The sequence below is a fragment of the Perognathus longimembris genome, chromosome 19 (genome assembly GCF_023159225.1).
Source record: "Perognathus longimembris pacificus isolate PPM17 chromosome 19, ASM2315922v1, whole genome shotgun sequence".
Taxonomy (NCBI): domain Eukaryota; kingdom Metazoa; phylum Chordata; class Mammalia; order Rodentia; family Heteromyidae; genus Perognathus; species Perognathus longimembris.
In genome coordinates this window covers 21,799,107-21,812,526 of record NC_063179.1, presented here as the reverse complement: position 1 = coordinate 21,812,526, position 13,420 = coordinate 21,799,107, and the positions used below count along the sequence as shown (strand labels likewise).

Below are 13,420 nucleotides of genomic sequence, written 5' to 3'. Positions count from 1 at the left end.
CCTTCCCTTCCTCCCTCCTTCTTTGCTTCCTCTCTCCCTTTTCCAGTCTATTTACTGGTTCTTTATTTTGTCACATTGAAGTTCTGGGGGTTCTCTTTTGCCCACTTTGAACCTGAGTAAGTTTCTAGGATCCTTTTCTCCTCCTGACTCCTCTGAATTTCCCAGATAGCATCAGTGGAGAGTTACTTAGCTCGCACAGTAATCAAAGGTTCTTGCCTGTTTAAGTCACATTTGCTCACCCATCTTTATAATAAATAGTTACTGAGAGCTGACACTGTCTAGGGTGTTGAGAACTGAGCATCCAACAAGCCATCTCTGCTCCCACAGAAAGCTGATTCTTGAGGAGAGATAGACACAATAAAATAGTCCTAGGCAGTGAAAATGCCTGGGAGGAAACAAAGCGATGTAACAGGGTTGAAAAATACATGCTGGGGTGAGCTAAGGCCTGAAAGCTGAAAGGGAGGGACTGGTCAAGGCCACAGATAGATCTGCCAGCAGAAAGTGTCACGTGGAGAAAATAGTGTGTATCAGTGCCCTGAGGCAGCGAAACAAAATGATTTTTTGCTAGGACCAAAAAGAACACCTCTGTGGGTGATTGCTCTGAGGAGAGTAGATCTGCTGTAATAAAGAATTTATGGATTCTTTCTCTGCCTGTATCACAAGGAGAGAACACCAGAAATTAAATGGTTTGAGGTGGTAAGACCACATTCCATTTCCAGAGAAGGTTATATAACCCTAGAGTTGATCACAACGCACATTAAAAATTTTCCCTTTGTCTCTGGGAAAATGGGAAAAAAATAGTAACATTTCTATTTTTGACTTTTTTATTTTTCTAATATTTCTATTCTATCATCATTAGTGACCTTTCTACTCTTTGCTGTTCAGTGGCTAAAAGAAAACCAGATGAAGTGAATGCCGACTCTATGAATCTAGTTGTGCAAAAACACTATACACTACCACGTCTGCTCCTTTGAGTAGGACTTGACTTTCTATGGCCACATCTATTTTACTCATATGTTACTCATATGTTATATATGTTTACTCATATATACATATATTCCATTAGCTTTAAAAGTAAAAGATATAAAGGGGGGGAGGCACTGGCACCAGTGGCTCATGCCTGTCATCCTAGCTATTCAAGAGGCTGAAATCTGAGGATCACAGTTCAAAGCCAACCCAGGCAGGAAGGTCCATGAAACTCTTATCTCCAGTTAACCACCAAAAATCCAGAAGCAGAGCATGAAGGAGGAGAAGGAGGAGGAGGAGAAGGAAGGAAGGAAGGAAGGAAGGAAGGAAGGAAGGAAGGAAGGAAGGAAGGAAGGAAGGAAAGAAGGAAGGAAGGAAGGAAGGAAAGAATCAATAAAAGAAACACATTCTTAGTGGCCTAAGCTGCCACAACTTCTCCAGTCCTATAGGGACTGTCCCCTATCCTTCACTTAACTGTTGCCTTTAACCATCTCAGGCTACTCTATTTTGCATTAGGAGAATAACAACCTCAGTCCAGCTTTCACTCAGAAAGTAGCAGTGGAGTCAGCCAAACCCAACTTCTAATCTCATCTTTATAATCATCAGTCTTGGCAAAATAAATAATAACCTTTCAAAAACTCATTGTTTTTTATCTGTTAAAAAAAAAGAGGGTAGCATTTCTGTAGCACAAGATTTCTCTGAGAATTAAATGGATTTCATAGGAAAAGCACTTAGCACAGGCTTGCCTCATAAGCTTTCCCAATGTCAGCTCTGATAATTCAAATCCCTTATAGTTCAAAGAATGCCATGTAGTAATTGGGAATTTTACCTATGTGGAAAAAAAAATCTATTTTGGAAACAAATAACAGCCTAAAACCAAATACTAGAGTAAGAAATATGAATGTGTAATAGAATAAAGGGTTTCCTTAACATTAGAGTGATCAGGAGAAAAACTGTATTTGAAATATCAAATGTAGCACATTCTTACATAGGCACAAAATAGATTGCCTAATAAATTCTACTCCTACTATTCTACTTTGAGTAACTGTATATGCCTGAATGCAGCAAAATCACATGTATTTAAGCATTTCCCTTTAGGAAGAGTTTTCTCTGAACTAGCTTGGCTTCATCTACCTCCTCTATACACAGTGACCTTGAGGGCATTATAAAACCTTACTTCACAGAAGAGACTAATTATAGTAAAATGTTGCATAATTGAATCACTTTTGCATAGATTATTACTCTTACTCCACAACAGTAAGTTCACAATGGGGAAATAATGATCAAAAACTCCAAGATCCGGTCAGTGTTTCAGCTAAAAAACAAAAAAAAAAAAAAAAAAAAAAACTTTCCACCCTTCCTAGTTCTAGTGTCCACATCCACAGCCAAGGTCAAGGTCAAAGGAAGCACGTGTTGTTTTAGCTTGTCTTTCTTTTTCCTTCTGGACTCCATGGATGAGGAGATACTGAGGGGATACATGGAGGTGAGCACAGAGTAGAGGGGGATGAGGAAGGGGGGAGAGGCACAAAACAAAGCACCCAGTTTACAATGCAAAGAGACCAAGTCTTTCAAAGTACAGTAAATCTACAGCTGTTATTACCCCATCTGGGGGCCTACATCACAAATTTCAACTTGCTAGAATAGATCTCATTTAGCAAGAATTGAAGGAGGCCTTCCTTTGAAGTTGAATTGCTAAGACTTGTTCTAGAAAGAACTTTCATTCCTTGGTATGCTTAGGGAGTTTTAGCTTCTAAATTCCATACAAGAGGGAATTGGTAGATGGTAGAAAGAAAAAGAGACAGGGATAGAAAGACAGAAAGGCAGAGACAGACACAAGAGATAAGAGACAGACTTTGGGAAGAACATACACTCCGATTACTCAATTTGAAGAAAGGAAACTTCATTCAATGTTCTAGGATAAGAGTCTTTTACAAAAGGTCCAAAATTTCTAGGACTTGTGAATCTCCACCCAGATGCAATGTTTCTGGCAAGGAAAGGGAAGGGCTTCTTCATGTCCACTAGCCAATAAAAATAGGGCTTTGTGTTAGTTTCAGGTGAAGCCAGCTAGCAGGACCAGGCTTCTGTTCCAACATTCCCTCCTTAGGTCCACGAGAAGATACAGGGTAGCAACAGAGCTCTTCTGGGGGTATTTATGAGAGGTAGTGAAATATGGATCCTGGGTCTAACTGGCGCCATCTTGGCATCTTGGTGGATGAGGGACTTTCCAAAAACTCTCAGAGGTGAAATGCCACCCCCACCCTTAGATGATAGGTGAGCCTGAATTCCTAGAGGCAGGGGCAGGACTTGAACAAAGGTTACTGGATCTGCCAGACCTGTACCAGACTTTGAACTCTGCAGCTCCCTGGGACCCTGCCCCCTGACCATGACCCTATTTAGGCCCTACCACCTAAGCCGCCATTTTGTGCCATGCCTCATTGTCTCCTGACTCTCTTCAGGTCACCATGTTGTCCCTCCTCAATTCTCCATTAAAGTTGATCTGGTTTGTTGAGATTGTTTTTCTGCTATTTCTTGACTCTCCTACCCTCATGGCTCAGTTTCCTAAGAGAATTCAGTGTATTTGAGGCTGCAAGTTTTTGGAGGACATGTGTCACTCCCAGTCACTGGCTTTCTAATAAAGACTCCCGATTTGACCTCTCAGAATGTGGGTTCTCGGAATCTCACAACAAAATTCCTATGTTACAGCAGAGTGTTCAGAGAAAGAAGTGTGAGGCATTTCAGTTCTGACATCTTCCCATCACAGAAGGCTTTGGTTTATATAAAGATCATACCATTACCAAAATATAAAGATTTCTAAGCTGGGCTGAGCTTGGCAAGTTGTTCTTCTCATGGAAGTGTGGTTTTGGATGTCATGACTAGAGACAGAATAATCTGACTTCTTCCAAGAAAATCCTCACATGATTTGATGAACACTGGTCCAAGCTTAGCCAAGTCCCTAGATGAGGTCCACAAGAACATACCATTTTGGCACCCCAATGACTTTCTCAGCACTTTCCTCAGGTGCACTGGTAAACACTAAGCTGAGAGAATCTAGCAGTCTTTGATTCCTTCACCTCCCCCCCCCGCCCCCGCCCCATGGCTCTATGATAAACTCATTTTCTCAAAAATGAGAATCTGGAGGGACTACAGATCGTGTTGTTCTATGGTTTCTCCTGCGACCATGAACAAAATCTGACTCCAAACTCCCCAAGGATGAGGCAAAAATAAACCTTCCACTGACCTCCTGGACACAGAAATAGCCTGTGTCCCCAATGAGATGCTTTAACATCCCAAGGCCTGGGAAACTGCAGGCAAGGAAGTGGAAGAGAGCCAATTCCAGGCTGTATCTCTGTGGGCTGCTAGGAAACTCCAGGCAAGTGAGTGCTTGAGAGGCAACGCCAGACCCAGCCCTGCATGAGCCTGGGCATGGACACAGTACTTACCAAGGGTTTTGATGGTGTTGCTGGGCCAGCTTCGAGGGCTGGAGCCATACACGTTCACAGCCCTCACAGCAAACTGGTAGTTGGTATCTGCAGCAAGGCCTTTGATAACCATGGAGTCCATTTGGATCTGCTCCTGGATTATGGTCCAACTCTTATCCAAATCTGGTCTTTATTGATTTAAAAGAAAAAAAGAACAGTTCAGAAATACCACAGGGAAGGAAAGCTAGCTAGCTGTGTAAACTAATAGCATTTGAACTCTGCAAGCAATCCTCATAAAAATGAGTTAACATTTCCTAGCTGAAAGTGGTCCTGATTTTAAATCATAGGTCATCATCTATAAGCTCCTGCCAATGAAAGCAAGTAGATCATTTTTAGGGCCAATTGTAAGCACTGATTAGAAAGCATCTGAGTTTGCTTGTACAGCCTTGACTATGATGAAAAGACCCCCCACAGGCAAGTTCATTTTCAAGGCCCAGGCCCTCCAGATGTTTTATAAACAAGCCTCCCTTGGCTTTCTCATCCCCAGGGGTCAGGAGAGCACAGATTCCTTCTATTCACAAGCTGTTCACAAATAAACAAATGTAAGTTTTATACAGTGACAATGACTGATAACATGAATTACCATGGGAAAACTCAGGAAGAATATGTTCATGGACATTCTTACTCTTAACCATTTGTACATCTGTGCCAACTTGTTGGAATGCCACCTGTCATTCTGAGGCGCCTTTGGAGGAAGATGCAGCTTCACTTAGAGCTTCCACTGGGTAGGTAAACACAGGAGCCAAGAGTACAAGTGCTGATGGCCCACACCTGCAATCCTCAGGAGGCTGAGATTTGAAGATCATGGTTCAAAGCTAGCCCAGACAGGGAAGTCCATGAACTTCTTATCTCCAATTAACCAAGAAAATAGTAGAAGTGGATATGTGGTTCCGGGGGTAGAGTACCAGCCTTGATCAAAAACTCCAAGAGAGAGGGCAAGGCCCTCAGTTCCAGCCCTAGTACACAGACTCTTTCTCTCTCTTTCATACACACACACACACACACACACACACACACACAGAGAGAGAGAGAGAGAGAGAGAGAGAGAGAGAGAGAGAATATAAGCTCTGGAGTTGGACAGAGCCAATTTCAGATCCTAGCCCTGTGACTTACTGGCTGATATGTAACCTCTTATGTTTTCCTACTTGAAAATGGGCAAGGATAAAGGTCCATAATAGGATTCTCACAAAGATTAAACAAGGTACCCATCCTCATGTAGGCACTGGCATTCCACGGTAAACACTGAGCATGTGCTATCCCTAATGTAAGGGATGGGTTAATCTACGGAGCTAGTAACCTCCAGCTGCCTGCTTACTTCATACCTGCATGGCCTCTTACTCTGCTGCCATCCCATGTGGTGAGTTAGCCCTTGAAATGTGATTAGTCTGAATTAAAATATATAAAACATATACTGGATTTTAAAGAAAAAAATCAATGTAAACCATCTCATTTGTAAATCAAAATTGAGTTTACCTTCATACTAGATATGGACTGAAGGGATCATATTTTGAATGTAGTTGGTTAAATATTTTATTGAAATTACTTTTACTTCTTTCCTGTTGCCTTCTTTTTTTTCCCTTCCTTCCTTCCTTCATGTATGTGTATGTGTGTGTGTGCGCACGTGTGTGCACACACGTGTCCACGCGCATGTGTGCACACAACAGTTCTAGAATTTAAGCTCAGGTCCTAGGTGCTATCCTTTGCCTTTTTTTTTTTTAAAGCTCAAGGATAATGCTCTACCACTTGAGCCACACCCCCACTTCTGGCTTTTTGTTGGTTAAGAGATAAGAGTCTCACAGACTTTACTGCTCGGCTGGCTTCAAACCATGGTCCTCAGGTCTAAGCCTCCTGAGTATCTAGGATTATAAGTGTGAGCCACTGGTGCTCGGCTCCTGTTGCCTTCTTAATGCCATAGCTACAATATATAAGCTTTTCTATAGGTTTGTGTTGTATCTCTCTTGGATAGAATTGCTGTATATGAATTTCCAAGGTGAAGGACAGAAAGAAGAGCACTGTGGGCGATAAGACCTACAATATGAAAGCTGGGAACATAGCACACAGCCAAAGACATTGAGAATGGCTTAACTGGAGGTCTGTGTTCGTTGCTAAACACAGTACCATTTATCAAGTGTTTTTAAAGTACTAGGCATTGTCCTAATATCTTCACACATTTACTCTTCCCACAATACCCAAAGCAGGAGGTACCAGTACTAAACAGTAGTTTTGCTATGGTATTAACACAGAAGAAGAAACTAAGCCAGTGAATGGATAAGAAACTTGCCCAAGGTCATATGGCTAAGAAATGGTGAGGTATGTTTGGATTGATGTGTTAGATTAAGAAGATCTTTGATATTGGGGGGGGGGGGGAGGAGGGAGTGGCAGGGCTTTTTCTTCCTCCTTCCACTTGTTCCAGTTCAAAATCTTTAATGTTTTGCCTCTGATTTTGCCACAAGCTTTCAGTTGTATTATACAACATCTCTGCTCACAAATATTCAGAGGAAAACAGCAAGCAAAGAATGTTGATGTTTGGTCCTTCATGAACAAATGATCCAGCAAGGAAATAAGAGTATGCTGAATGGACCCAATCTTTAATACATGGCGATTTGATTTTCATTAGCAGGAATTACTACTGAAAGCCCAGTAAATGAAAACATCTTTAGGTTCACCATGCTGAGCAGTAGTCAGTAGTTACACATAGTATCTAAGAAATCACATGCTTGGGAAAGCCAGAGTTTGCAGGGCTGATTGGCTGGGGGAAGAAGGGCTGACATCACTTTCCTGTTAGTCTTTCCTGGAAGATGGAATTCTTTAAACTAATGTTATCATCAAAGAGAAAACCCTGAGTGAGTGGAAGACAATATACATTTGCAAACTCCAATGAGAACAAAATTAGTTTGCAGAGAAAGCCACAGGGGGTAGGAGGGGACCATCTAAAAGTAAAGTGAGTGAGGAAAGATAGGATCTTTAGATCAAACTCTTCTGTCCTCTGCTAAGCTTTCCAGTGAGATCTGTGAGGAAATAACCTAATTTGTTCTTAGAATGTGATGGGCATTTACCCAGGGCTCCCAGCAAGTACCTGCAACAATCCTCACACTAAAGTTAGAACAAACACAAAGGTTACTTTGTATTTGTTGTTCATTCCACATGAGGGAAGAAAACTTCTCAGCAAATAAGAGATGGAAATCATTAACATTTAACTTCATTAAAGAGTGTGAAAGGAGAGCACCTCCAGATGGAATCCCAGTTCAAAATCTTGAATATTTTGCTTCCGATTTTGTCACACGTTTTCCATTTGAATGCTTTCAGAGTCTCTTGCAATACAAAAGTGCAAAGGTGAGGCTGAGAGAGATAACTAAGCAAGAGTATTGTCTTAAAGCATTCTCAGAAATAGCTTTATCTTTTTTTGACTGGAGAAACCCATATTATCCTGACTACAAAGAGGCCAGTCAAATTACCATAGGAACGTATCCTAACAATGAAAAGGGACAGAGAGAATGACTTTGACTGAGACCTGGCTGCCATCTCAATAGAGATGGACAGCCACTAGCAGGATGGACCTTCAAGTACTTTTCCAACTAGCAGGACAGGGCTGCCCTCCACATCCCACACCTCAGGAGATGAGCGCCCTGCCTTTGGAGCGGTTGGCAGGTGGAGTTGAGGAAAGGACATGTATGAAATGGTCAGCAATGAATCCTCATAATCCAGTTGGTCAAAGCAAGTATCCAAGGCATAGTCACTGGTTCGTTTCATTTTGGTGGAAAGAAGTACTGATCACTGGCAATGTTAGAATTTAGCCTGGTTATCAGGGCCAGGTGGAATCAGAGATTATTTGGCATAGTTGTCTGAGGAATTCTAGAAATGATGGGCAAGATTTTGAATATAAGCACTTATTTCATGCTTCTAACTCAAGGTCAATTAGCTTTAATCATATTCTTAAAGATAATTATGGTCCTGTAAGAGCCATTTAACCTATAGCAACATGATACAATATATACTAACATTAACTCTCAGTAGATAAATAACTCTATGGTGGCCTCTACATACACACAAACTCAAGGCTTTCCATATCAACTGCTATGCACTAGCCCGCCAAATGAACAAATGATCCACTTTTCTCCCCACTAATTGAGCAAATAAATTATGAAGACTCAACTACATTTATTCCTAAACATATTTGTGATTTTCTTATTTTTTCTGTAATTGTAATTTATTTGAATGGTCCATAAACCAATGAGTGGTAGCCATGTTAAAGGTTTTTTGGAAGACTTAACAAAGCTGAAGTACTGAAAGTATAATTATCCTCAATCTAGGTTTAAAAAAGCAAGAGAATTGTAAAGATTAGGAGAATGATCATAAAATTCTAGAAGGATGCTGTGCTCAGATTTGCAAGTGACTGTATGTCTTTAGTTCACTTGAAAAAGCTGTAAGCATGAAGCACAGATGAGACATTTTCTGTGTGATTTGTGCAGAATTATGAAGGGATCATCCCCTCCGTGGACTCAAATTCAAAGAAAAATTCTGGACCCTCCATTAATAGACTGGTGAATTGATATACACTTATAGAATTTATCAGAAGATGAAGTACATGAGTACAATATATCATTTGAAAGTCTGATTTCTGATTTCCAGTGGTTTTAAAATGTTAACTGTCACCAACTGTCCCAACACTAGCTGGTAAGGACTTTGAAAGTTAGCGAATGGGTAAGTATGTGGATATAAGCTTATTTATGCCCAAATTATACAAACACACATACTCATACCCTCTTGTCATTTTTCAAGGTTTGTTTCAGGATGGATCACATCCTCCCTGCCCAAAGGAACCCAAAGAATTGGATCCCAAACATTTTCAAAGACCCATGGGAGGTCTTGTGAGAAAATGAGAAAGTCTAGTTGCACTTTCTAGAGGGTCTGCCTCTAAACAAATATTGTAAAATCTTGAATGAGTTTCTAAGTGATTAGCTAGCCTGTAAGATCTTCGAATCTCATAGAGACTCAAATGGGTAAATAAGCCAACAGAATTTCCTTAAGAACAATAAAAGTAGTTAAGAAGAAGAGAAATTGGGTAGAACAATAACAACAAAAATCTTCAAGGGAATAAAGAAAGCTCAGCTCTGCTCTTGTACCTTTAGTTTGAACATATTAAAAACAATCTCAGGATGGGGGCTGGTAGCTGGAGGCTGCGATCTGAGGATCACAGTTCCTAGCCAGCCCAGGCAAGAAAGTCTATGAGACTTGTGTTCCAATGAATCACCAAAAAAGGTGGAGGTAGAGCTGTAGCTCATGTAGTAGAATGCTAGCCTTGAGCAAAAGAGCTCAGGGACAGCACCCAGGCCTTGAGTTCAAGTCCCAGAACCAGCACATATACCTAAAAAAATTTCAGTAGTTTGACTTAGAAGAAGAGTTATAGCCAGTTATATTTAAAATAGCAATAGAATTTAGGAAATGCAAAGTGTTGAGTGAGACATGGCCTCCCCAAATAAGATGTATGACAGCATAAGAATTCCAAATGATTTCAGTACATAGAAACACAAGAGGAAAGCCAACACAAAAGAAATGTAACAGGATGTTTAGAAAGTCCTAATGTTAGGTTATTTTAAAAGTTGATGGCATAGACATAAGACAAAAGATTGTGTAGATAGGACCTGGCATGATACAGTGGGAGGGGTATAAATCTGGACTTTCAAAGTACAACAACAAGCTCTATATGGATTCTGTGGTCCAGTGCACATAAATGGAGAAATGGTTTCCTGTCATTTGAATTTGAAGTGTGGACACTGGCTGGTTTGGGTAGAAAAGGTAGTGAGCATATAGGGCAGTTCTGTGGGTAAAAGACAGCCTGTGTCAAATAAGGATGGTGTAGATGCCTCTGAATTTTCCATATTGGACTAGAAGGCCCAATAGTTCCTTACAGGCCCAATGGTTCCATAGACTAAGGAAAGCTTTTGGTGACAATAGGAATGAATGATCAAGATTAAAGTCAACTGCCTTGGAAAGGGTAAGTGCTGCACCACTTAGCCATATTAAAGCAGAAGTTGGTGCTATGGATCCATAAGGGGGAAATAATAAGCAAGTTCCTGAAGGGAAAGTGTGGACAGGCTTGTTCAACATCTCTGACTTAAAATTGCATTGACCCAAAAGAGTGTTTTTCCAATGATCCACAGAAAGACATGCACTGGACATTGTGATCTGGTAAAGATCACACACACACACACACACACACACACACACAGGCACACACATGCATACACAGTTTTGCACAAGAATGCTTACGTATACCATATGTGGTATTATCAGCTATTTTCTTTAAGAGGTGTATTCTATTTTCTTTTTGAAAAAAACTGTTGGCCAAGACCCCTCAACTATTTTACTTCTTCCTGGTCAGTCACCCCACAGTTTAAGAATCCCTGTTTTGATATTCATTCTTAGGAGAGGATTGCAAGGGCTCAATAGCTATGTGCATATGATCATATAAAATGATGATTATCAAAATGAACTTCAAAAAATGGAAATAAGGCTTTTTTAAATTGTACTGTTTGCATTTCTTTTTTTTTTGTCACTGTCTTGCCCCCCCCCCCCCCGCCTTTGTCTTGTATATAGGTTTATCTGATTTGGGGAGGAGAAGGGGAAGCACAGACACAATATGACAAACAGTGAACCAATTCACTGTGCTGGAAATGAACTATTCAGCTAGCAGGGAGGGAAGTGAGGAGGGGAAACCTGGGAGAAATGAGAGAGGGGTGACATAATTCAAAAGGAAAGGTTCTCATTACCTGACTTACGTAACTGTATCCCCTGTATACACCATGTTTACAGTAAAATTTAAAATAAAATAAAGAACCTCTGTTGTGGAAGCTGGGGTGTGTAAGGTCTGTCCATAGAGGGCTCCATGCAGATGCCCCCACCTCATTAAGTCTCTACCCAGTTACCTGGGTAACCAGCAGACCTGGAAGCAGTTACCTCCCCTTTCCCTGAGGTCACATCCTAATCCACCTGTCCACCACCCCCCTCCCCGGCCCCCAGATAAGGCAGGGCTGGGTGGGGGTCGCCCCTTCTCTCCTGCCATGCATCACCTAGGCCACCGGCCAGCAGTTCGGTAATGAACGTTCTCTCCTGCCTGAATACTGCTTGGCGTTCTTCTTTACCGACTCCCTACTTTAAAAATCTAACAGGGTGGAAATGAAGCTCAAGCATGTTGACTTCAATGAGGAAATTGGGCTCAAAGTGCTTAAACTCGAGTGCGAGGAAAATAATTTGGAAAGTGGAATTTGTTGTGGAGAACCTGAGCAGCCATTGTACCTCCATATTGTAGCTCGGGACTGACCGGGCCCTGAAGCTTCCTGGAATAACTGTAGAACATGTCAATGTGAAAATGCAGTCTAAAATAATGAAGGTGGCCAGAGAGACTTCACTGGACCAGAGCTAAGGAGCTAAGGATGACTCGGGGACACCCTTGCAACCCAACCCAGATCAAGAGATAACAGGAACTACCTGAAGCTCCAGATGCCCCCTCAAGCTAAGGATGACTCCAGTGACACCCTTGCACCCCAACCCAGATCATTTGTCTAAACCAATCATTTCAAACCCCATAAACTAGCCAATCACCTTCAGCAGGCCCGTTCCCGCCATCAATTAGGCCAATCATTCTTAAGAATTATTTTATTTTATTTATTTATTTTTTCCAACTTTTATTATCAAACTGATGTACAGAGAGGTTACAGTTTCATACGTTAGGCGTTGGATACATTTCTTGTACTGTTTGTTAACTTGTCCTTCATACCCCCCTTCCTCCCCACCCTTTCCGTTCCTCCCCTCCCCCCCCCCGCCAGGTGTTCAGTTCACTTACACCAAACAGTTTTGCAAGTATTGCTTTTGTAGTTGTTTCTCTTTTTTTACCCTGTGTCTCTCAAATTTGGTATTCCCTTTGAATTTCCTACTTCCAATACCAGTAAACATGGTTTCCAATATACTCAGATAAGATTACAGAGATAGTATAGGTACAACCACAGGAAGGTGATACAAGAACCTCATCAAGCGATACAAAATGATTTGCAGTGAGTTGCTATGCTGTTTTATGATTTTCCCGCTCTGTGACATGATTTGGGTGTGATGATGTGATACATGGAATGCTCCCCAAAACTCTACAAAAACCCTGCTGAATGGAAGGTCGGGGCTCTCAATTCAGACTCGCTGGTGACTATCATGAGCCCAGGCTCGAGCTGGCAATAAAGACTCTCGTGTGATTACATCGGCTTTCGGCTCCTTGGTGGTCTTTGGGGACCCTGAAATCTGGGCATAACAGTTGGAACAGAACACTGTCCCCCAGAGACATAGCAGATCATGTATTTTGAGCCTTGACAGTGGAGGTGACCCTTTGAGCCCCAGAAAAGGGGACCAAATGCCCAATTATAGCATAGCTAGACATGTGCAGCCTCTCCCCCCCCCCCAAACATCAAACCTATGATTCTACAATGTAATACTTCCCAAAAGACCATTGCTAACTTGATGGCTTCATTCCTAAGAATTTTCCCTTATGGTAGCTCTTTTAAGAATCACTAAAGAAACAGAATTTGTACAACAAGGCCATGCCTTGAACCTGGTCCTGTAATATGGAGGTCAGATCTGGCCAGAGCAATCACTGGCTGTTGGGGAGTGTCAGAATGACTCCAACTCAGATTAGTTAAAGACAGCAGAAGCCAGGATAAGACTGTGTAAACTGCTTGACCACCTGAGTAGTGGAACATTCAAGGTTAAACCTGTGCCCTCCCATGAGTAGGTGTATCCGCCTGCATCATGTGAGCCCCACCAAACCTGTGCCCCAAGTCTAACTAAAATGATAGGTTGGTTCAAACAGCTGCTATGAGGCAGACTGTAAATCCACTGGCTACCTGCGTGTGACCTGGCGTGCTCTGTAAGTCTTGTAACTTCAGTGGCCACCTGTGTGTGGCAGGCTTGACCATGTGGTATTTGCTTTTAAA

The 13,420-nt window shown here is 41.6% G+C and overlaps 1 protein-coding gene across 2 annotated transcripts in view; it reads right to left on the bottom strand.

Moving 5' to 3' along the window:
- The window catches only part of Egflam (EGF like, fibronectin type III and laminin G domains), a 167,757-nt gene that overhangs the window by 67,678 nt on the left and 86,659 nt on the right, over nt 1-13,420 (bottom strand). For both annotated transcript variants that reach the window (XM_048368572.1, XM_048368573.1), the window contains exon 6: nt 4,407-4,573. In XM_048368572.1, coding sequence (XP_048224529.1) covers nt 4,407-4,573 — 167 coding nt within the window. The remainder of the gene's footprint in view (nt 1-4,406; nt 4,574-13,420) is intronic.